This window comes from Chenopodium album, chromosome 15, assembly GCF_948465745.1.
Source record: "Chenopodium album chromosome 15, dcCheAlbu1.1, whole genome shotgun sequence".
NCBI classification, from domain to species: Eukaryota; Viridiplantae; Streptophyta; class Magnoliopsida; order Caryophyllales; family Amaranthaceae; genus Chenopodium; species Chenopodium album.
Window position 1 is genome coordinate 2255148 of NC_137848.1, and position 23982 is coordinate 2279129.

General features: G+C 33.8%; 3 protein-coding genes across 3 annotated transcripts; 1 reads left to right on the forward strand and 2 right to left on the reverse strand.

Annotated features, from left to right (window-relative positions):
* Nucleotides 1-217: 217 nt before the first annotated feature.
* Nucleotides 218-982, reverse strand: LOC145583463 (DNA repair protein XRCC3 homolog). The gene has a single exon (XM_081640697.1). It carries the CDS (start codon nucleotides 980-982, stop codon nucleotides 218-220), a length of 765 nt encoding a protein of 254 aa, XP_081496823.1.
* A 10765-nt stretch (nucleotides 983-11747) lies between these two features.
* Nucleotides 11748-15485, forward strand: LOC145582666 (putative LRR receptor-like serine/threonine-protein kinase At1g14390). Its single transcript, XM_081639656.1, has 6 exons — nucleotides 11748-13490; nucleotides 13888-14021; nucleotides 14100-14340; nucleotides 14441-14634; nucleotides 14747-14890; nucleotides 15033-15485. Exons 1-6 carry the CDS (start codon nucleotides 12209-12211, stop codon nucleotides 15285-15287), a joined length of 2250 nt encoding a protein of 749 aa, XP_081495782.1. The 5' UTR covers nucleotides 11748-12208; the 3' UTR covers nucleotides 15288-15485.
* Nucleotides 15486-16366: 881 nt separating this feature from the next.
* On the reverse strand, nucleotides 16367-22969 carry LOC145582667 (ubiquitin-conjugating enzyme E2 2). Its single transcript, XM_081639657.1, has 6 exons — nucleotides 22726-22969; nucleotides 21769-21902; nucleotides 21633-21658; nucleotides 20447-20536; nucleotides 19248-19336; nucleotides 16367-16840 (listed from the first exon to the last, which is right to left on the reverse strand). The coding sequence occupies exons 2-6, from the start codon at nucleotides 21891-21893 to the stop codon at nucleotides 16712-16714; spliced, it is 459 nt and encodes a 152-aa protein (XP_081495783.1). The 5' UTR covers nucleotides 21894-21902; nucleotides 22726-22969; the 3' UTR covers nucleotides 16367-16711.
* Nucleotides 22970-23982: the final 1013 nt, after the last annotated feature.

The following is a 23982-nucleotide window of genomic DNA, read 5'->3' on the forward strand; positions in this document are numbered from 1 at the left end:
TGCATATATTCGATCTGTAATGTCTAAACTTTAAACATTTGATCATATAGTTGATTAAAACTTTAACCCATCATTTTTTTCGAAAATAAATCAAACTCATGAAATTACCAATGAAATTATTTTAATGCTAATAAATCAAACTCATGCTAATAATATGTTTATTTCTACAATAAAAAACAATAAAATAGCTAATTAATTACGGTTACACATGTTGATACTACCAACCAGTAACACCATTCTTGGTGATGCGGAATGCACAGCGACGGCCTTCTAGGTTTGAGTTTGAGCTTTTCACAACCCTCCACTCACGATACCATGAATCATTAGATAAATTGTATTGATTAGAGATAAACATCCTATTAGGAATCATACTTTGCCACTTGGGTCCTAAAGATGCCATAACCTCACGACCTGATGTAAAGGTACCTGACACATTTGGAGGGAAGACATCCGCGACTTCGTTGACCACTACAACTGCAATGTTGTACTTCTTTGCAATGTCTTTCATTTTATTGACTACAGACATAAGCATACGATTACGATCGCTAAACCCTTTAGCCGTGTTGTTGTGTTCATGCCTAAATAAATAGGCTATTGAGTCGAGTACAACAACCCTTGTATGCCTACATCCTTCAAGAGAATGCAAGACCATCAACTCAACTTGGCTTAACACTAAAAGTAATTGGTCTGCAGAATCTATTTTCGTTACATTGACTAAACTTAGCGGATTCTCATCGACAACTTTATTATGTAATAAATATGTACTTACTTGGTTTAGTCTCTCGGCAGGAAACACCGGACATGCTTGTATGTATATTGATGACCCGTACAACCCTCCATCCTGCGGCTCCAATAAGCATGTTAACAAAAGCTGCAAGCATATTTGGGTCTTACCTACCCCACTCTCTCCATAAATTTCAGTTATTTCTCCTATTTGTATGCCGCCCTCCAAAATTAAGTCGATTGGATTGCAAATGGTCATAATTTTGTGATGCATTACAACACAACACATAAACGTATTTGATATGTGTAATGGATAAGATAGGATTATAATGGCAAAAAATCCAAGAACTTGGGTTTGGGATAAAGTTTGGGGTCAAATGAGTTTTTGGGGTCAAATGAGTTTTTGGGTAGCTCTCAAAAACAATTAAGCTCTCAAAATCAATTAAAATGAAAGGGCATAAAGTTTTTGGCCCACCTTTATAGACAAGGACATTAAAATGAAAGGGAAACGCAAAGGACATTTTTAAAAAAGGGCATAAAGTTTTTGGCCCACCTTTATAGACAAGGACAGGAGCTGGGCTCGAACTACAGTGATCTGAGACCTTCTTCCCTTAGTCTACTCACGCACGCATAGGTTAGCAGCACTACCTTACCTTACCTCCTATTTTGGCCTGACACGTGGACTATTTTGGCGGGAAAATAAGGCACATGTTGAGTTAAATGGCGGGAAGAACTACAATAAAAAAAAACCACTACCTAACTTTTCTTCCATATGTAATACTTTCCACAAAACCCAAACCAACACAGCCAATATTCAAAATACAGCCCACCATCCCACCATCAATCATGGATTTAGACGAATTAGCCATCCCGGTAAGGAGTATTAAGAGTGTAGATTCAAAAACATCAATAACGAAAAACGCAAATAGCAAATTGTTTGTTTGTAACACAAACCAGCCAGTACCATTGATCATTAAACCAACTCAAACACTCGACATTCAACATAGGTTTCCCCAGCCAATTGGGGGAAACAGCTACAATGGAAGCGGTTTCTTGGGGGAGATCAAGTCACTACTAATCGGGGATGGTGACACAGTTCAAACACAGCTTGTAAGAGCTCGGGATGTGGCACTTAAAATAGCCAGAGGTGGTCACGTCACGGGTGACCTCATTGTAATACGCAAGGGGGGCAAAGTTTCCCCTGCACATGTTCCCGATCTCTCAGACCTAGCTATGCTTCCAAAGCCTCTCAAGATCGCAATTCAGAGGATCCTGCTGGATGAAGGTGGTACTAAAGGAGACGGATACGAGCATGTCATTCCGAAGTCAATTAAAAACATCTTAGACCCATGCTCAGTGTTGCCACGGTTAAGGGAAAGTTGTGCCCTTATGGAAGGCGACCATCTTATGCATACGAACAGTGACTCCAACGACATCAAGCTAATAAGTGTGGGTGGTGTTCACCTCTGGAAAAAGTTATCGCTTGTTTCGAATTGGACAAGTAAGAACCCGTTAGATGGCCGGAAAATTGCTACAATATTTGAAGTGACTGTAGCTCCAACAGAAACTGCAGTTTGCCGTATAGTCACATGGAATTGCCGTGACATGGCAAGGAAATCATTTATGGACAACTTAAGCCATGTAATATCAGTCCACATTCCCGACATTTTGATACTTACAGAGACCAGGGTTTCAATTAACATGGCCAGAGTTATTTGTCAGCCAGTACATGCTCGGATTGTCAAGGGCAGATCTAGATGTGGAGTGATAGGTGGTTATGTTGTTATGATCTTCAGCAAAAATGTTGGTTTTCAACTTGATGAGCTAACTGAGCTGGGCTCAAAGTGGGCTATACAACATAAATAGCTGCTACCACTAAATTATTACAACTTTTTGGAGTTGTGTGTTGGGCCATTTACATTTTGTGCTAGTTTGTAATATGGGCCGGGGCTTGGAGTTGTGTGTGGGCCATTTACATTTTGTGCTAGTTTGTAATATGGTCCAAATATGTCTAGTCTCTCCTAACTTTATATTTTGTACTTAGTTTGTTTGTAATATGCCCAGAAATGTCTAAATTTATAGACTTTATATTTTGTAATAGTTTGTTTGTAATATGGCCTATAGGGCCCAGTCTAAATTTATATTTTATAATGTCTACACTTTGAAGTCCTACCTATACTTGTGGTGTTAATATAACTCGAATATAATATCATGTACTCAAATGTACTCAATACAACTAATGTACTCAAATGTACTCAATACAGGAAAAACTAATAAACTAATAACTACAATTGAAATGTACCATAATGTTACAACTACAACTGAAAATCATACAATAACTTTGTAAAACAAGTCCTTTATTGCAAACATTGCAGACAAATTGGATCCAAATGAGACATTGCAAACATTGCAGAGTGTGAAAGATTTATTACTCACATCCAAATGAGACTCTCACATTTCTGACTTCGACCGCTTACACTCAGATCTACTTGAGGTACGACCCCTCCTTTTCTTGGAGTTGAATCCAACACCAGCTGCTGGCAGATCCGCGACCTGGATCAACACCACCACAAAATACCAAAATAGTTAAAATTGGTTGAATTTGAGTCGGTACTAATTCACAAGCATTAACACATAAAAAGGGACATAGATACTCACGATGACAATCTCATGATCAGCAGGGACTTCTGTATCCCTTGCCTCCCTGGGGTGTCTTTCACCATAAGCAACATCCAACGACTACACACAATAAACATAAATAAACACCAAATATATTTCATAAACACAACAACTTGGCAGTGGGGGTTTCAGATCAATTACCCCTAGTTTCCCATAGTCCCCTGAAGATAACTTGTCGGACTTCGATGCTATGCCAATTTGCCGCATATTCCAGACCTTAATCCTGGGAAATGCATCCCAGTCAACAGGATCTCTATCCAACCGGTCCAGATAAAATATCTGCCATGTCAAATAAGGCAAACTTCAAACTTATGGTATGCAATCCAAACAAATTTTACGAAACAATAATCTTAAATACAGAAAGAATAGAAAGCTTAAACACCTACAACAGCAAAAATTGCACAACCACCACATCCTCCAGCATACCCATTTGCATAAAATCTTCTGGCAAAACTACTAACACTATCCATGAATTTGGACAGGACCAAACCACACCAGTCATATTCAACAGCCTGCATAGCACAGCTTAGTGCAGGTAAAAGATCAGCAGCAAGACGCGGAGATTGGGTGGGACATAACACCATCTCCAAGGCCACAATCAAGAACAAAGTTTTAAACTCCTCTTCCTGTGAGTCATCAAAGTAACCTTCCAACCGATCCAACATTTCAGGCGTAACAGGTATACCTACAGACGTGTACACCGTACCACCACGGGGTTTGCTCGACTTGGACTCCCATGATTTCCCATAACGGAGAAGTATTTTTTGAACTTTCACTCTACCCTCTTCGGTCATCGATTTCGTAGAAGGGACAGCTCTAGGACCATTTGGGATACCTAAAACCCACCTAACTTGGTTCTTTGAAAACTTAAACTCTACACCGCTTGGAGTGACCATTTTTCCACTTAACGGATCAATCCGGGTCATTAACCAATATGCCAGTTGTCTGGGTAAATGCATCTCAGGGGACATGTGTAGGAGACCAAAAAAACCCATCTCATTAACCCACCGTTTCCTTCTTTCATCAAATTTTTGACATATTCGCCCAAAAGACTCTATTCGACAGTTCATGTTGGGAGGCTGCACATAAAGTAATGTACACCAGATTAATTTCAGCAGATTACTCAAGGAAAGAACCATATCTGTCCTACAATTATAACTTACTCTGCTACATGTCTTTCTATGCAAAGCATTCACCTCTGATCTAGCTTTGACAGATCCACCAACACTTGAACTATTGTCCTTAAACAAATCAGGGTGTAAATTAATTGTCTTAGGCATCGACAGCTCTGCCATTTGCTCAATTTCCTGCATCTACATTCAGGGGATATCCGTTTATACTTATCAACACAGGACAACCAACGATCCAGATTGAACAAATTGCAACCATAAATTAAAGATTTATATGTGTGACGTACCTTGTTCTTCACCAGACCATTTCCCTCACCATCACAAACCTACAACATATATCACAAAACCTAACAATGTCACTAATAAAAACTACAGTTATGTATTCATTCAACTCCAAAATAAAATACACAAGAATAGCTTTCACTTTCACTGACCTTACAATCAACAGACACATTACCACAACACATCTTCAGACCACTGCATATAAAGTATATAGGTTTGTCAAATGAAGGACCATTAAAATAGATATAATCAACATTCAACATATAAAGTATATGTACTCATCTAAATTCAGATGAGCCTACAGGCATTCAGCGCATTAGAAGTCAAAATCCTTTCATTCAACACACTCATCATATATAAAATAATCACTTCATATAATGGTCCATTTTATACATGTCAACATATTTGAAAGTAATTGCTACAAAGTTATTACATGTCAACAAACAAGTAATTGCTATTTGAAATAAGATAAAGCTTCAATTCGATTTCAATTGCAAAAAACATCCATAACTAATGCCAGTTAAATACAAAAATAAGATAAAGCTTCAATTCCATTTCGATTGCAAAAAACATCCATAACTAATGCCAGTTAATACAAAAGTAAGATCAAGCTTCAATTCGATTCCAATTGCAAAAAAATACCATAACTAATTCCACTTGATACAAAATAATACCAATTTCAAATATAATCCAACTTCAAATCTATTTCAATTAATCGCAAAAAAAAACAGTTAATATATGCTGATTCGGGAACTCACCTTTCACACCAGACAGAAAGCTTGCCAGTTGTATGCTCCTCCATCCTCCCCCCCGCAGTGTTATAACCGGAGGATTCGCCGCCCCCAATTGTAAGTTTCAAAGTCGTCTTACCGCTGCAATTCGCCGCACCCAATTGTTATTTTCGCCGACTTCTTACCGCTGCTGTTCGCCGCGCCCCTTCGCCGCGCCCAATTGATATTTCGCCGTCGATCCGGCTGCAATTCGCCGCCCCCCAATTGGAATTTTCGCAGTCGTATTACAACTCTAATTTTCGTCGTTCGTCTTACCACTTCAATTTGTTAGGTCGTCACTGTTTCCTCCGGCAAAGGTAAAGAAAGGTATTGAGGTAAAAAATCCAAATAATCAATGACAAACACTATACAGTGAAGTAACGTCTCAAACATTAGGGTTCCTTCCGTCATCTATAAGAGTTAACGCCTCTAAAATCCCAGTCAACACTGTCATCTGCCAAGTGGACACAGTGATAAAATAGGTGGACAAAGTCACTAGCTGTAATTGTCTAAATTCCCAATTCACCCCCATGAGAAACAATATTTGTTTCTCAACAAGAGGAACTTGGGTTTACCCATTAATATACGATGAAATAATCTTACTCGTACATCCCTCGACTTTACTCAATACAAAAAAAGGCCTACAAAAAAGGTCTCGAATCAACATTCAAGCAAGCTTCATACTTAGGCATAGTTACATATGCCATGGAGGCAGCGCCGCCGTAGCCTCGAAGGCACATTCTCGGTCGTTATCTTGGCTAACAAAACCCACTTTCAATGCTTGGATCCTAGCAACCCAATAACATCTAAAATAAACCTTGTTATATTTCTCACATAACAACCCTTTACTCAAAACATTATTTCTTTTTCTAGTATAATACTTAGTCTTTTTTATGGTTTGAGAAAATTGTATGTATACTCCCCTATCATATAATATAGCATAATATTTTATATAGATTCTCTGTATTTATTTTATTTATGGCATTCGTATAATATAAGATAAAGATGCGCCAGTTAGTGAGTTTACGTCAACCATGTGATGTATTCGTTGGCTTAATATCTTACGAAAAGGTGAGTCCATGCTTAATTATAACCTTATTTTATACTACTATGCACACTAATCTTGCTGTCAAAGCCTTCAAAAGTTTTGACTTATAGGTTTATTATCAATAAAAGTTAATACTAAATTCTACCTAGTTCTACTTTTAGTTAACTTAGGAATATTAATTAGTATTATGACTTTCTAATTCTATTTATTTTGATGAATAACATCCACTTTGAAAACTTTAACAAGTAGTTATTAATTGCATTCCTTTATTCGGAGGAATGTGGATATAATATAATAATAATTTGGTGTTCCTATTTCTCTAAGTTAGTTCCATAAGAAGTTTGCAAAGGAAGAAGTTAGTTCATGTGGTAATTTTCAAGGATACCAAATGAAGTTTGTTATGGATCATATTTGGTTGGGCACCAATCGCACCATGCAAAGTTACTTAATAAATTAATTACTTATTAACAATGGAATTTAATTAAAATTGAAGGATATAAAAATCTCTATCCCAGGATAAAATCACGATTGATAGGGACTGAACTCGGTCATAAAGAACGTGACATAAAGATTATAAGGTGAAACCCCTATCAATTACACCTATTATTACTCTTTTTAGTGAATTTAGCACAATATATTTGAATTTATTTTACAAATTTTACGATTTTATAATCAACAACAAAGCTTAATTCTAAAATAATTTGCAATTTTATATTCATTCACTCTAAAACTACAAAATTAAAAAAAATTAGCAATTTTGCAATTTTATAGTCATTAGATATGTAGGCCATGTAGGATAAAGTTCCAAACTAAAATAAGATAGATGGCTTGTAAATTTGAGATGTGTCATATAAGAAATCCAAATACCTAAACCTCAACTCTATACTCTATAGCACTTTCATTATTAGTGTGAACATAATTCATAAAAGAGAATTTCTAAAATAAATGATTTTCCGAAAAGTTATTAATAATACAGCTCATGAAAACTTTTGTGAACATTATCTGAAATCTTGCTCATGGCCTCATGTTTTGATCGTTTGTTTCCAAATAGTAGCTTGCGTTTTGGCTATTTTTTTTAGACAATGCATAAAGGAGCTTTGAATGGATGATTTATTCATCAAAACATACAAAAAAACCTCATAAGGATAATGGTTTTTCCAAATCTGTTCAACACCAAAAGGCGTTAACTAGGCCAAATTATGGGCAACAACATTGCATCCCGCTTAATATGACTCCACTTAACAGAATAAAAAGAAGAACAAGAAGCTGAAATATCATCTATGATAGCATCTAAAAGGTGTTCGTGGGTGAGTATTACAATAGAACTCTCACTACGAACTCACAAAGGAGTACTACAAAATAAGAATAGTGGATTAGGGAGATTGTGTGTATGTAGAAACTTCGATGATATGTATCTTAGAGAGCGGTATTTGTAGGTAAATTCTCTCTAAACATGGAGGGACACTCATAGAGTGTATGAGAGTATCGGAGTATTGGAGGACATATAGGTGTATGCATACTCCAAATGATACCCAACACCTTATATTTATAGGTGATGTATGAAGGTGGAGGAAGTGTGTGCGTGGAATTTTCTACACACAAGCTCTTCAACTTGTCCACATAAATCTAGAACTTTCTTGAGCATTCATTGCTTCTAGATTCTTCCACCATTCTCCATCAATTTCTCGATTATTTTAGAATTTTCTAGAAACCTTGACATATAATGAGTTGGGCTATGGAATTTGGGTCACACTAACCCAACACTAAAATATTGCACTACACAAATTTTAAGATGCACCATGGTGCACTTAGAAATAGGTGCACCACGCCTATACTTTTGAACATTTAGTAAAAAAATCTAAATAATTGCAAATTTTGAACATGTAGTAAAAACATCTAAACATCGCAAATTTTGAACATTTAGTTAAAAAATCTGAACAATCGTAGTGCATTACGCCTATAATTTTGAATATTTAGTAAAAAAATCTGAACAATTGCGAATTTTGAACATTTAGTAAAAAAAAATCTGAAGATTGCAAATATTGAACATTTAGTAAAAAAAATCTGAACAATTGCAATACACCACGCCAATACTTTTAAACATTTAGTAAAAAAATATGAACAGTAACAAATTTTGAACATTTAGTAAAAATAATTTGAACAATCGCAAATTTTGAATTATTACAAGTCAGACAAATTTTGAAAGAAGTTTGTCTGACTCGTAATAATTCAGTAGTTTTATAATTTAAACTGGACATTTACTATGTACAAAATGAACATTTCTTATTTCTTTATAAAATATGAACATAAAAATTGTATGTTTATGTTGAGTTTTTCTGACGTGTTCATTTTTTTTACTAAATGTTCATTTTTTTTGTAAAATGTTCAATTTTTTTTACTAAATATTTAAAAGTTTAGACATGGTACACCTATTTTTAGGTGCACCATAGTACACATAATACTAATTGCTATTTGTACAAATGTTACTCCGTAGTAAAGTACGTATATAGGCAATAATTAGGCGTATGTAGGCCGTATCACAGATTGTATTATTATACATATTTTAGCAATAATATTGGTTTTATCCTATTTTGTTTTTGTTTTAATTTTGTTGTGTATGTATAATATACCAAAATATTCAAGTTCCAATACTCTGGTATTATATCCTTCAATAAAAAAAATACTTTGCATGTTAGTATAAGTGAAGAGAATACTAAGGCCACCAATTTAAAGATAGAATAAAATTATTTGGTCTTACTCACTAGTCACTATTTATTTTTCTTTTACCTTTGCTCAAAAACGTGCACCCTCTTTTCTGTACTTATTTCAGTCATATACATATTTATCATTTCATGAGCTCCACAGCATTAATTAAAAAATCTGCAACAACATATCTGTCAGAAGTTGTGGTGTGAACTCTTTCTTAAGCTAGCTTATTGGAGAATTATGCTTGTCCTTTTCATTAAAAATTAAATCTTATTTACTAATAACCACAAATGTATGTGAAGATGCCAAAAGGCCCAAAACAAAATACTAAAGAGTAAAGATAAGAGTAATTTAAAAAGCAGATATTCACTAACGAAATTGTGTAATAAATATTGTACGGAGTATACTTAATAGAGTAAACTCATCTTAAAATTGATCGAGCCATTCCATGCCAATTTAAATAAAAAGTTATAATATTTAAATTATAAGCGTGTTTGGCAAAATTAGTTATTATATATTTATTGTAATGTACTAAAACAATCAATTCAGATTAAATGTAACCCTAAATTGGTTAATACTTAATACTTACTCCAAAACTAATGTTGTTGTAAGTTAATAACTTAATACACAAAGGTCTTGTTGTAACAAGTAGTAAGGAGTAATAAAATTTTTATAAATGTTAAAAAAAAATAGTGATATTACTATTAGGCTATCAGCAAATCATGATTAAACCATGTGAGAGACAAAAGTTACCGTTTATTTATTCATGGAAAGCTTGTTAATTACTGAGCCACTATGATTAAAAAAAAAAAAAGAATTGAAGAGTAAAAATAATACTTGTAGCACACCACCGACACAGCACTATTTCCCACACTAACTGTCTATCCATTATTATTTATTATCAAATATGAAATGACATTCTTTGTACTACATGCCAATTATTTGAGTTATGTCCTAATCACATTTTTTTCCAAATCCCATCATCTTTCACATTATTATTGTTACTTTTCCATTATCATATCGTTTGGGATGTCCATCATAAACAATTTCTCAATAATTTTCATATATTGTGAGATACAATACCCCATTTGTATATATCATGTGCTGAAAATAGATTACTACAATACCGAATTTATGAATACTCATAAAATAAATGTAATACGTAATATATGAGTTTATACTCCGTAAAGTTGAATAGATTATCTCCATTCTCTAGTTTCGATATGTAATATGAAATTAATAAGGAAAAAAAAAATCTATTGGTAAAGATATTATGAATTGTGGTAACTGGCAAGTACAAACATTAGCCAGTTATCCCTTGATAAATTGACAATATAAGGTGGTACTGGTCACCACCATTGCTAATTTGCTAGTAGGTCATTATTCATTAATACACAGACTACACATAAAAGGACATTTTCTTTAAGACATGTCCACTTTATTAATTTTTCTCTTTAATTAAAGATTTCAGTAGACAATTCACATTATTAAATCAGATGAATTTAATTTGAGTAAAGTACAATCTTTGGAGTATTTACTGTGCAAGAATATATGTTGGAGAATACAAATATAAGGGAATAATTTTATTTTTTTTGGGAATGCTACTAAAATATTATTATTATCAACTTATTATTCAATATTAAGCTAAGCATCTTTCTTTTCTTTATAATAAAGATTTTAAGTCCTTATTTAATTATTTTCAACATGATATGACATTTAATTTTGTACTACCTAAATATAATTTGAAATGTCAATATCAAAAATTTTCAAATGTTGTTCCACCATTATTATGAATTTACAAGACTAATGAATAGATATGTTTGGAATTGATTAATGATAGTGAATACGCAATCAATAATGATCATCTTATCAAAACAAGTGTATTGAAAAGCGAACCAATATTATGATCCAACTCATACCAATTAAAATCAAATTAACTTAAACTATCGTTGAATTGATCCATTTCGAAACGATTTAATCCTTCAAACAGTGAGTATTTTGTTGATATATATATGCTCTTTTAATTATATAACTCTATATAGTCAACACACTAAATCATTAACAATAACGTTAATATTTTACTACTACTCGTACTACAACTATCATTATTACGGAGTATATTTTACTTTCATGATATATCCATGATCATATCACGTGCTTCGAGATACCACCACCTCCAAGATCAACCAATAGTAAATTTAGTCAAACCCCTTGAGATCTCACTTGACTAAACCCAATGTTTGACTTCCTTAAATCAACGGTGATGAACACACAAATCCATATTGTATAAAATAGGCTGCGTTACAGAGGATCAAAGCTAGCTACTGCTCCACTGCCTTCTTAGTGCATTGACAGATTGGCAAAATAACTCACCATTCTACTCTTATATAATAAAATAATCATAAATAATTCCACTGAATAAATAATAATTCCTCTGTTTTTGCTCTGTTTAGATTTTTGTGCTATCTAATTTTCTCCATATTTTAATTGCAATTTATGCATTTTTTTTTATATATATATTTTATTTTTCAAAAGAAACAAACAAACTGGGTTAGTTGGTTCTTAAACTTGTTATAATAAATGTTCATATATGTACATCTTCTTTAGTTGGTTGGTTCATTTACCTCTTAGCTATCACATTTTGTGCCAAAATTTTGATCAAAAAATCTTAGGTGGGAATTTTGAGGCAATACCCGTATAAACAAATTTCCAAGAATTTTCATTTCTTTTGAAGGTGACATTTTTACTTCTTTTTTCACCAATTTCCTCTGTTTTCCTCTGTTTTTTAGGCCAATTTGTATGGCCATTTTTTGAGTTGCTTTCAGCTGTAACTCTCAATTTGTAAAAATAAAACTACCCAGAAATTGGAAATGATGGAAAAGAATTTCAATTTCTGGGTTTGTTTTAGATTATGCTTTCTCAGTTCGGTTCTTGTTGGATTCGTCTCAATTTCAGAAGCACAGGTTAATCCTGCAGAAGCAAGAATCCTGCTACAACTTCAGAAGTATCTAGAATACCCAGATTCTCTAAAATCATGGCAACAATGGACTGATTTCTGCTTCTTACAACCATCACCTTCACTTACTGTTGTATGTTCAAATGGGCATATAACAGAATTAATTGTCATTGGAAACAGAACTTCTCCATCTCACTCTTCAATCCCTCTGAAATCAGGCAAATTTGCTGTTTCTGATCAAACTTTGTCAGAAAAATTTTCCCTTGATTCATTATTCACTGTTGTCACAAAACTCACAAGTTTAAAAAAACTTTCCTTAGTTTCACTAGGAATTTGGGGAAGTTTACCTTCAAAGATCAGCAGATTTCATACCCTTGAAGTCCTTAACATGAGCTCGAATTTCGTCTACGGCGAAATCCCACCACAAATTTCATCAATGAAAAGCATACAAAGTATTATATTGGCTGATAATTTGTTAGATGGAAATATTCCAGATTTAAGTACCTTACAGTCTCTTCAAGAGCTCGACTTGAGCAACAACCAATTAGGACCAGATTTCCCTTCATTAGGAAGCAATGTAGTAAGCATCATATTAAGAAACAACACTTTAAGATCACAAATTCCATCCCAAATTAAGAGCTTTAATCAGCTTCAAAGATTTGATGCATCCTCAAACAATCTCATTGGGCCAATACCGCCTTCTGTTCTATCTCTTCCTGCATTATGGTACCTTAATCTTGCAGAAAATCAGCTCACTGGTGAGCTCTCTAAGAGTACTACCTGTGGGAAACGACTGTGGTTCGTCGATATTTCACGTAATTTGTTAGTCGGACAGCTTCCGAGCTGTGTTAGCTCGGAAGCTGGCAAGTATAGGAAAGTGTTGAGTGTGTGGAACTGTCTTTCGGGTTCGAGGTTTCAGCACCCTGTTAAGTTTTGCCAGAGACAAGCTCTAGCTGTGATCCCACCTCCTAAGAAAAGTAGTAGCGGTAGATTACAAGATGATGAGAAGAATTCAGGGATTAAATTTGGGCTGATATTTGGTATAATTGGTGGGACTATCTTGTTTGCTGGTACTGTTGTTTCTTTAATGTGGTTGATTTGTAAGAGGAAATCAAGAGATGTTGAATATCTACACAATTATGATAAATCTGTTGGTGGCAAGTTGGGGAATCGCCCTTCGCCTATTGTTGATGCAAGTAAGATCTCCCTCTTTCTCTCTTTTGCAAAATCATCATTTATTTTGCATTTGGAATTTGGATCATATTTTTGTTTTTTTTTTTTTTTTTTTTTATGAATATTACAATTTGTCTCAACCTTTTTTGGTGTCCTAGGTTCAAATTTTGTACTATATAGTTTTGAACATAGTTTAGTTGAATCTCTCAAATTTGCAAAATTGCTTCACCCCACAGAAAAAAAAAAAATCATAAAGAAACCAAACGTAGTTAACTATTAAAATGGGAACTTTCTTGCATAATCAGATTTTTATTTTTTTCCCCTATTAAGAATCCATGGAAATTACTAATTTTAGAGCATTAAGTTTTGCTTGGATTGATAATTATCGCGTAATTGATGTACTTTAATTGTGTTGCACAGAGTATGGGCCAAAATCAATGAGAATGCCAGCCCTTGGTCTTCCATCCTTTCAGTCATTTACCTTACAGGAACTAGAAGAAGCAACAAACAATTTCGACCGAGTAAACTTGGTTGCAGAAGGGTCTCAGGGACAGGTATAATCACACTCTAGGTTCGATTTTTTGCAAAAAAACAGAATGATTAACTAATTGTTGAAACCATTGTGTTTACAGCTTTACAGAGGTTTGCTTCAAAGTGGTACCGCGATTTTGGTCAGATGTATAAAAGTGAAAGAGAAGCTTTCATCCAAGACATTGAACCAGCAGTTAGAAGTAATAGCACAGTTAAGACATCAGAATCTGGTTTGTGTTCTTGGTCACTGTGTTGTTACATACAAGGATTGCCATCAGGGTAGCACGATCTTTGTTGTTTTCGAGCATGTAACAAATGGTTCATTGAAGGAACATTTGACTGGTAAATTCATACAATATTTCATTCATAAATTTTGCACCAACATCTATTTTATTCTCAAGAAATTGTGATACGTACTGTAATACTTTCTTTTTTCGGGCAGATTGGAGAAGAAAAGATCGTCTAAAGTGGCCGCAGAGAATGACAATCTCAATGGGAATTGCAAAAGGAGTTCACTTCCTTCACACAGGAATGGTACCTGGAGTTTTTGGAAATGAATTGAGTATTAAGAATATCTTGTTGGATGAAAGCCTTACTCCAAAAGTCAGCAACTACAGGATTCCCTTACCTTTCAAGGTAATTTATTCTGAACAATTTTAAGCTAAAGAATATTGCAATGCATGTAATCTAACCTCATTCTATGAACTTTAATTAATTCTCTTAGTTAATTGGTTTGAAACTTTTGCAGGTAGAGACACCAAATGGCCAAAATGCAGCTATTTCGATACACCCGGATAAGGATGACATATACAAAGTTGGTGTAATTCTGCTTGAGTTACTAACTGGTAGACAGATCACATCAGAAAGCCAAGTAGATGAACTAAAGCAAGAGGTATATTTTAAGACCCACCACCCCACCGCTGCCCCTTCTACATACCCAGAACTTTCCATACAGATGCTCTTTTATGTCAAAAGTCGTTTCAATCATAACCCACTTGTCTTTTTCTTCTTGTTGGGCATCTTTGATATTGCAGCTGGAAAGGAGCTTAGCAGAATCTGCATCAGCACTTCAGCGCACAGTTGACCTGTCTATGAAGGGTACTTATGCTTACCAGTCCATCAAAACTGCTGTTGAGCTCGCTGTCAACTGCTTATGCAGTGATCCCAGCAGACGGCCACCCATGGAGGATGTTGTATGGCATTTGCAGTACTCGATTCAGGCACAACAAACATGGACTAGCAGTGGGAATCTTGCTCTCAACAGCGGAAATCTTGGGTTGCATAAGTGATGTATATCAAAGTCCGTAAATATGGTGACTCCTGCTTTCTACACATATCCTTGTAAAATAGTTCTCCCCACCTCCCCCCCCCCCCCCCCCCCCCCCTCTTGTTCAAAAAGTTAATAATACTCCTATACTTCTTAGTTATTTAATTATTCGTCAATCATAATAAAGTGGGTTTCAAACCTGTGTTTATTCTTCTTGAAATCGTTGTGATAGAGAATTGTAGTCAAATTCAAGCAATTCAATTAGAGCATTGTAGTCCAATTCAAGCAATTCAATTTACATCAACCGTCAATGAACTTTGTGGTTTCAAAATTTGCAGCAATGAGACATTTGAAGAAATTCTGTTTCAGTAACAAGTCGTCATTGCTGTTACAAACTCATCAACTGTCTTGTGCTTGTGAATTGTGATGAATATATGCTGGTTAGGTCTTGACACAATCAGAATATTGGGTACACTTTCGGGTTATCTACCCATAGCTATCATAAATGTTTTACTAGCCTTTACGCCTCTTATATGAAACAAAAAACACAAAAAATTATGGTAGATAACTAGATATGTTGAATCTTGTAACGATTCACGCACATGAATACTTACTACCTAGTACCTACCATAGTACCATGAAATCATGACAGTAGAGGTGGCAAACATACTTGTTTAGTTCAGATTGCATACGTTCAACATCAGTAGGGCCATATTTATGTCTATATAGGTCATTGACGTATATACTACAGAGTAGTAAACTTCAGTCCAAATTTGTTGGTCACATAATGCGCTGGGTCACTTTCGGGTTGTCTAGCTTAAAGGGTACATTAAATTTGGATCAGTTCTACTAAGTCATAACAATCACTGCAAAGCCAGTTATGTACCTTCTAACAATTTACTGTAAACAAGGTCTTAGCAAACACTTCTTTTTACCCTCCTAATTCGTATTTTGCCAAAATTATACTACGCTACTCCGTCATCCTATGAACAGCATTAAATTACAGATGTCATAGGATATAGCACCTGTATAGTTCTCAAACCTAAAAGATCCCAAGAGTCAGGCTTTTGTACTTTTTTTTTCTCATGAAAATACAGGATATCAGAAGCAACCACATAACAGGATTCTGCTCAATACTTCATTCACATATACTGATATACAAGACAAAAACTAAAAACTCAGATTAAAACCTAAAACATGAACAATCAAACACAATCTAAAGCAGAACTTACATAACTTGCAATGTTAAGTTCAACAGACACATCCACAAGGATCTAGCATTCCTTTCTGAACAAGTACTTCAGATATTATAAGATAAATCAGATAGTTTCACAACAAATTGTTTTTTGTTTTCCATTTCACCCTTTTTGTTCTAGTCTCCTGAAGTCACTTGTCTCAGGCAGGACACCAAACTTTCTTCACAGGTTGTACATTTCAAACACAGGATTAATCAGCAGTCCAACTCTGCTCAACAATCTCACGCACTCTCCTATTATATTCACGCTTGTTCTCACTAAACATCCTTGCAGCTTCTGAATTTGCAGGAGAGTTTGGGTTTGGATCACATAGCAAGGACTACAAGATTTCAAAACAGGTGTGTGAGGAAGAAATATAATTCATATTGTATAAGGAATTGTATGAATAATAAACATGCGACATACAAATGAAGAAACAAAATTTTTACGTTTCACATATAGTTTATTAAAAAAGGCATTAAATCGCATGTGAACTAAAAATGCTAGGAACCACCCATTAAGCTCAAACCACCCAAAATTCGTAACAAAAACTACAAACAAGCTTTCTGCAATTGCTGCCGAAAAGGGGCATCAAAAAAGGACAACCAGACCCTGGTCCCAGGGAATAGCATAAAAGGTGTAGTTAATGATCCAAATCAGTTCTAGGCGGGATGGTGGATGCACCAAAACTAGGCAATCTTATTGATCTCGATATATTGTGTATTAAACCCTTCAAATCAGTATACAAATAATAAAACCTTGGCTTCCTGGTCCTACATTCTCGAAAATGTAAACATGTATTACTTCTATCTCAGATCCATCAATATATATATATATATATATATATATATATATATATATATATATATATATATATATATATATATATATATATATATATATATATATATATATATATATATATATATCTTGACCATGATACACTGAAATAAATCATAAGCCCAAGCTTGCAATGTTGACCACAGTCAATCGACTTTCAGTACTCATTCTTCGGTCCATCCTACAAAAATAGATCCCCGGTCAATCTATGGGAAGCACTTACAAGGATTAACCACAGTGAGTTGCGCTTACAATTACTATTTCAAATTTGTTCAAACCTCCATCATCAATGACTTAATCCTTCAAAAAACTTGTATTAATTCTAACTGCTCAAAGAATCCAATTGATTATCTAGCCTTTCTCTTATCAGGATCATGGCGACTACAAAGCAGCATGCATAAATACTTTTATCTTCTGAACCCAAAACAATCCCTACGTTTTACAGCTCAAAGTCCTTGCACCTAAGACCAGCGACCATCAAATACCTGACCTCATCCCCCCAGCAACGTTTAATTGAAATCTATACTAATTAACTTCCAATTCATTATCCAGAGGGAATTTCCTATTGCTCAAGGGAAACAAAAGATTAATATGCAAATTCTAAAGCTTCAGATGTCAGGGAAGCATTAAATCTCAATGCAACTCCAATAAAATAACTTCCTACCCTTTATTGAAAAGGAAAAAAAATCCAAAACACAACAATTTCAGCATGCAATAATGCAATTGCACTAACCAAAACCACCACATCTCCTTTGTTCCGTAGGCTTCACTAAAAACCCACTTAATAATAGGTCACTTCATCAAATTGTTTAGAACACTAACCAAAAATGCAATTGCACTAACCAAACCCACCACATCTACTTTATTCGATAAGCTTCTTTAATAACCCACTACATAATAGGCTACATCATCCAATTGTTTTTAAACACTACCAACTAACTGCCTTACACCACAAGACGACCTCACAATCAATGGAACAACAATTGCTAAGGCAGGCAGCATTTGTCACCAGATCTGGAGCCAATACATTCCCTCCCCCAGGAAACACCTCCTTCATCAATAGCAATCATTAGAAACTTGATTTCACAGGATACAACTGATCATGCCTATAGAAAGAGGAATTTAATTACTATTTAAAGGTGTGTGATTACTGTACTTATACATTGTAGATGAGAAAGGCATTTGCTTTTGAGAAGCGTATCAAGGAAGCTGAATATGGGAAATTGGATGATGAGATTCTTAAATATGCTGGAATTAGAAATGTACTACCATGGTGTTTATGCTACTTCCCATTTTATTTAAAAAAAGTATAATAAACATACTTCTTTCTCATTTTTTTTAGAAATAAGCAAACACCCTTCTCATCAACAGAACTTTCAAAACACTAAATAAATGAGGATTCAAAACATGTATTATTCTAATCTCTGACCCAAAAATCTTGTTACATGAACCCAGAGATGTTCTCATAAATCATAATTGAGGCCAATACTACAAGACCGAGCTCATATGAACCTTTAATCATCAAACTTCCTACCTAAAAAGATGGAAACTTCTTCACTCTTTCTCTATAATTATCTCTCTTTAACTCTTTCTCATTTTGAAACTAGAATGGGCATATATCAGGTATTATGACATCCCCCAGAGCAAGGAATCAAAACGACATGCAAATATACAAAATACATATAAAGCACAGCTGAAAATTTTTCAGCACACATGGTATTGTGGCATCAGAAATAATGAAATTTTACAGCAACAATGTTTTGAAAGAAGAGGTTGTATTGCCTCCCAAAATGGTAAGCATTAGCAAGAAGAGAATGATCACCACTGCCAAAAAATGAAATTGAAAAAAAAAAAAAAAAAAAAGAAGATATATAAACTAGTTACAAATGTTCAGGGTAACACATTACCTGTATTGAGGTTAGGATCGCAGCAACATCATATATAGGACTCCACTGATTTTGTAGTATATCAAGACAGATGCTTCCATCTGCATAAACTAATAAAATCCCACCAAAACAAACAAACATACACATTGCAAGGTTAGAACAAAAAAATGACAGGTTTATTAGCATACATAAAAATTGCAGTTGCAGACAAATACATGCAGAAAATAGACAAAATCTGTTGAAGAAATCATCTTTTATGGCATGATTGTACTGAAAGAAAAAAGTGAGCAGACAAACATTAGGCACGCTATCTAATTGGATAAGAACAATAAGCAAATTGCAGCATAAAACTTTACGTGCATAATCTTTTATTACGCTTCTTTATTTTATTGAAGATTAATCTATTAGTAAACTGAGCCACACCAGCAAACCAAAATATATACTCTCTTTTTAAAATTGCATTATATTGACTTTAGCCCTATTCACGTGTACCATTTTGACCACTTATTTCTACTAATATATAAAAATAAATGTAATCACGTAATTTATTACAGGATATGTGTCATATGTCTCAATTTATGTTTTACAAAATACAACCTTTTTATAGATTTAATTCAACATAATTAAAGATATACGAACAAAGTAGTGCATTGGCAAATGTGAAAGTCAATAAAGAGCAAATACAAAATTGGAGGGAGTATTCAAGCTTCTAGCTTGCATCCTCCACACATAAGAATGGCTTGCCAGTACTACTTTGCAAATTCGCAACTAAAGATTTGAAAAAAGAAATTATTCATTACTTGCTCCATGCAAGATCATCTTAAATTAGCCAGTATAAAACAAGCTAGCCAAAGTTCAATGAAACTACAGTGTGGTATCAAGCTTTTCATGATTAATGATACAAGGCTAAAATCCCTGTTTGGAATGAAATTGTTCACAATTTAAAAGATATTATACCTTCTTTTGATGTAGACTTTAATATTACTAGTAACAATTATATAACACCCATAAGCAGCCAAAAATAAACTGTAATATATAGATTCGATTGGTCAAATGGCAGTTTAAAACACAAATGACAACAATACAATTACGCATCAAAAAGCCTCTAAATAAAACAATCAGCACGAGAACTGAGATTTAACAGTGACAAGCAGAGCGTAAATACACTGCAAGAAGACGAGCATTCTTCTTGAATAAACAGATTCAAAATTAGCACTTACTATTTGGATGAAACATCCGAGAGACAAAGCGCACTGTAGGAGGCTTATTTGGGTAGTCCTCAGTAAACTGAAGTGTCAATTTGAACGTGCCTGACATACTCAAAACAAATAACAGAAAATAAGTAGGAATAGAATTCATGATGTTCAGCAAATGAGCACAGATAAGACAGATTAGTTAAAAAAAAAAAAAAAATCATGGTCTAACTCAAACAAAAACTTCTGCTAAACACCTCAGCAGTTTTTTGAAGTACGACACTAATACATACATCTTAAACAATAAAAAAGTGTTATCTGTAATTAAGGAGATACACCTTAGATCCTTTCATCACTAGAACACGTGTACAATCTACCATATACTAGACGTTATATTTAGGAAAGGCCCAAAACAATAAATGACCAGCAGAAAACAGCCGTCAATACACAAACATCAACAATTAGAAAAAAAACAGTATTTAATGAGCACAACATCACGTGTCCCACGAGTAAGTCATGCATTCAATATGAGAATGCTGCAATTTAGGAACTATATCAAACCTAATCAATATCGTGACCTAGAAGAGAGAAGAAAGGTCTGGTTCAGAAGATCTTTCTCATGAAATAGGAGTTCTATAGATCGATGTGCATCTGTGCTCAGAGATGAATGTGGTGGTGATGCGAAGCTTAAGGTGAACTTTTTTACATTCTATAATCAGGTCAAAGTGGCTATTTGAGGATGAAACAAAGAACAGATTGATGTGGTTTAGGCATATCCAATGCCAACATCAGCATGCAGAAGTCTGGAAAACTGCGACGTCAAATAGTTTGGTTAAAAAAAAAAAAAAAAAAAAAAGAGTTAAGATAGACCAAGGATGGCTAGGATGGAAAGGGTAAAAAAAAGTAAATGAAGCAATAGGGACATCATAATCACAATGCATCAGATTGGAGTGAATGATGGAGAAGGATTTGTTTATGTGACATCTGGGTTTGAGTAGCTGATCCCATCTCTTTAGATTAAGGCTTTAATAATGCTATCATGCTATCGTGGTTCAGAAGTGAAAAAAATAAGTATCATAACAGAATATTAACAAATGGCATAAAACTTGTGAACAATGTAACCAGCACATTTGATTTTACGTTGAATGAACCATAACTAAACTATGACAAGAATAATCAACATTAAATAGATTGCTCCAGAGTTTCTCATTACCTCCATCCCAAGGGGTGTCATCAGGACTGCAATCAAATTGAAAAAGAGAAAACAATTAGATAATATTCGTGCTTCTCTCTTGCAAAGCTGCAGATTAATAAACCTGATAAAAACTCTTAAAACAGTTTATGCCTACCCAAATATAACTGCATTCCAGAGCATGATGTTATTATCTTGAGGAGCACCGCTAATCCCAGCTGGTGGGTCTTGCTGCAGACGTTTGAAATCCCTCATCAACCTCTTTCTTGCTGGAGTAGACATCCTCACCGCCTAAAACATTAAAAAAAAAAAAACTCGAAATATGTAAAGAGGCACTTCAATTAAACAAGAACTATTTCCTAGGGTTTAACCAATTTTAACCTAATAGCATTAAATATTTTCCCATGATGAGCAATCACAATATGCCAACAAGAAAAGCCTCAAAACAAGCTGAAAAGGTAGCTAATCAGAAAATTTCCAGCCTCGGTTCGTGATAAGCTAATCAAGATCACTATTTAGTCATACCAAAAAAATCCTCTTTTTCAATGAAAATGCACCATTTACTACTATAAAACGACCTCTTTTCCAATGAAATTCGATCATTTACTACTTTAAAATGATTACTGAAACGGAAAATCACAATCTTCCAAGAAGTTATAAATTCTTCTTGCAAACAAAAGCAGGAAAAAAGTAATACGGAGTAGTAACTAGTTAGGTTATCATCATTCAAATGGAAAATCTTCTTGTAAACAAAAATTTGCTAACTTTTCAACAACTAATTAATCACGCCAAAATTCAATTGTTCTGTGTATCAAAAACAAACAATCAGATCTACGACATACTTCAATTTTTAATTCACGACAACATAACACCCGTTACAGGAAAAAAGAAGAAAATGATTCATTAAAAAAAAAAAAAAATCAAATTAGGGTTGAACAAGAAAAAACAAAAACCTAATCAAAACTAAACTTTACTAAAACTAAGACTAATTTTCATCAAATAAAATTAATAATTTACTCATAAAAGAGCCAAGAACAAGCTTTAATTCGACAAAAATTAAAATTAAAAAAAAAAAGAAAAAAAAAAAAAGAAAGGAGATAAAATTCGATTATACCTGAGAAACAAACGCGGCGAGAAAAGAGAGAAGAAATCACGAAAGGAGGTCAGAATTGGGGAATATAGCTGAGAAATTAGGGATTTTAGAGAGAGAAAAAGAAGAAGATGATGAAGGGAGGTGAGAAAACGCGGTGTTAGAAATGAAAATTCATTGATCGATTACGAGAAAGAGAAATGAGGAGAGAGAATATTGGATTTATATATGGGATTTGGGAATGAGATCACCAAACCAAGCTGTAAGTCTGTAACCGAGAGTACGACTACCAGCAGAGAGAGTACGAGTTTTGTTTATTTCCGTTTCTAAATACTCGTAATATTTGAACACAATTTTTTAAAAAAAAAATTAGCGGATAATTAATATAAGAAAGTTAATAAGATTATGTGTTTTATGTGAAAGTAAAATTAATGGAGTATGTTTCATGGTGTATATGGAGAGAAAAACATTTACTTCCTTAGTTTTTACGGAGTATATTAGTTAATTGTAATACTAATTATACGGATAATATATGAAAATTAATAAGAGTATGTGTTTTATGGTACAAAAATTATGTGAAAGTAGAATTAATGGAGTATTTTTTATGGTGTATATGGAGAGAAACATATACTCTCTTAGTTTTTATATTAATTGTAATACTAATCATTGTACAAAGTTTTAAAAATTATAGGGTCGGAATCAATAAGGGAATTTATGATATGGAGTATCAAGTATAGTTGTATACTCCATTCTGAGTAGCTTTTTTTGGGAGGGGGAAGTATAGTTATTAGGTTGGGAAATATGGGGATATATTAATTGTTTTTTTAATAGAGAAATAGTAATACAAAGTAAAAAATTGTACTCATATAAGATTTTGTTTTCTTCGCTTTAAATAACAATATTCAATAAAATATAATTTTATGTCAATAAAAATAAGTTCATCAGTCTAGCAAAAAAAAAATATCAGTTCAATAAAAAAACAATAACTTTAGAGAACAAATATAACAAAGAATTAGGGTCTGTTCACATTACTAAACTGAACTGAACTAAATAGAGTTGAACTGAATATTTTATGAGAGAAGAAAATTAGGAGCTGAACTGAACTAATTGGAGTTGAACTAAACTGAAGTGAAGTGAACTGAATTGAACTGAACTGAACTGATTGGAGCTAATCTGAAATTAAGCTGAAGTGAACAAGCTCTTAGTAAGAGTAAGTTTAATTAGTAAAATTAAATTCAATTGAGCAAAATTTATATAAGTATAGTAATTCAATTTTAGGCG

Coding starts and splice junctions, on each gene's coding strand:
- LOC145582666 (XM_081639656.1), top strand. CDS start 12,209: ATGATGGAAAAGAATTTCAATTTCTGGGTTTGTTTTAGATTATGCTTT. Junction 14,635..14,746: donor GGATTCCCTTACCTTTCAAG/GTAATTTATTCT, acceptor AAACTTTTGCAG/GTAGAGACACCAAATGGCCA. Junction 14,891..15,032: donor TAGATGAACTAAAGCAAGAG/GTATATTTTAAG, acceptor TTGATATTGCAG/CTGGAAAGGAGCTTAGCAGA.
- LOC145583463 (XM_081640697.1), bottom strand. CDS start 982: ATGACCATTTGCAATCCAATCGACTTAATTTTGGAGGGCGGCATACAA.
- LOC145582667 (XM_081639657.1), bottom strand. CDS start 21,893: ATGTCTACTCCAGCAAGAAAGAGGTTGATGAGGGATTTCAAACGTCTG. Junction 20,537..21,632: donor TGACACCCCTTGGGATGGAG/GTAATGAGAAAC, acceptor TGAGTATGTCAG/GCACGTTCAAATTGACACTT. Junction 16,841..19,247: donor CGATCCTAACCTCAATACAG/GTAATGTGTTAC, acceptor GAAATCTTGTAG/TCCTTGCTATGTGATCCAAA.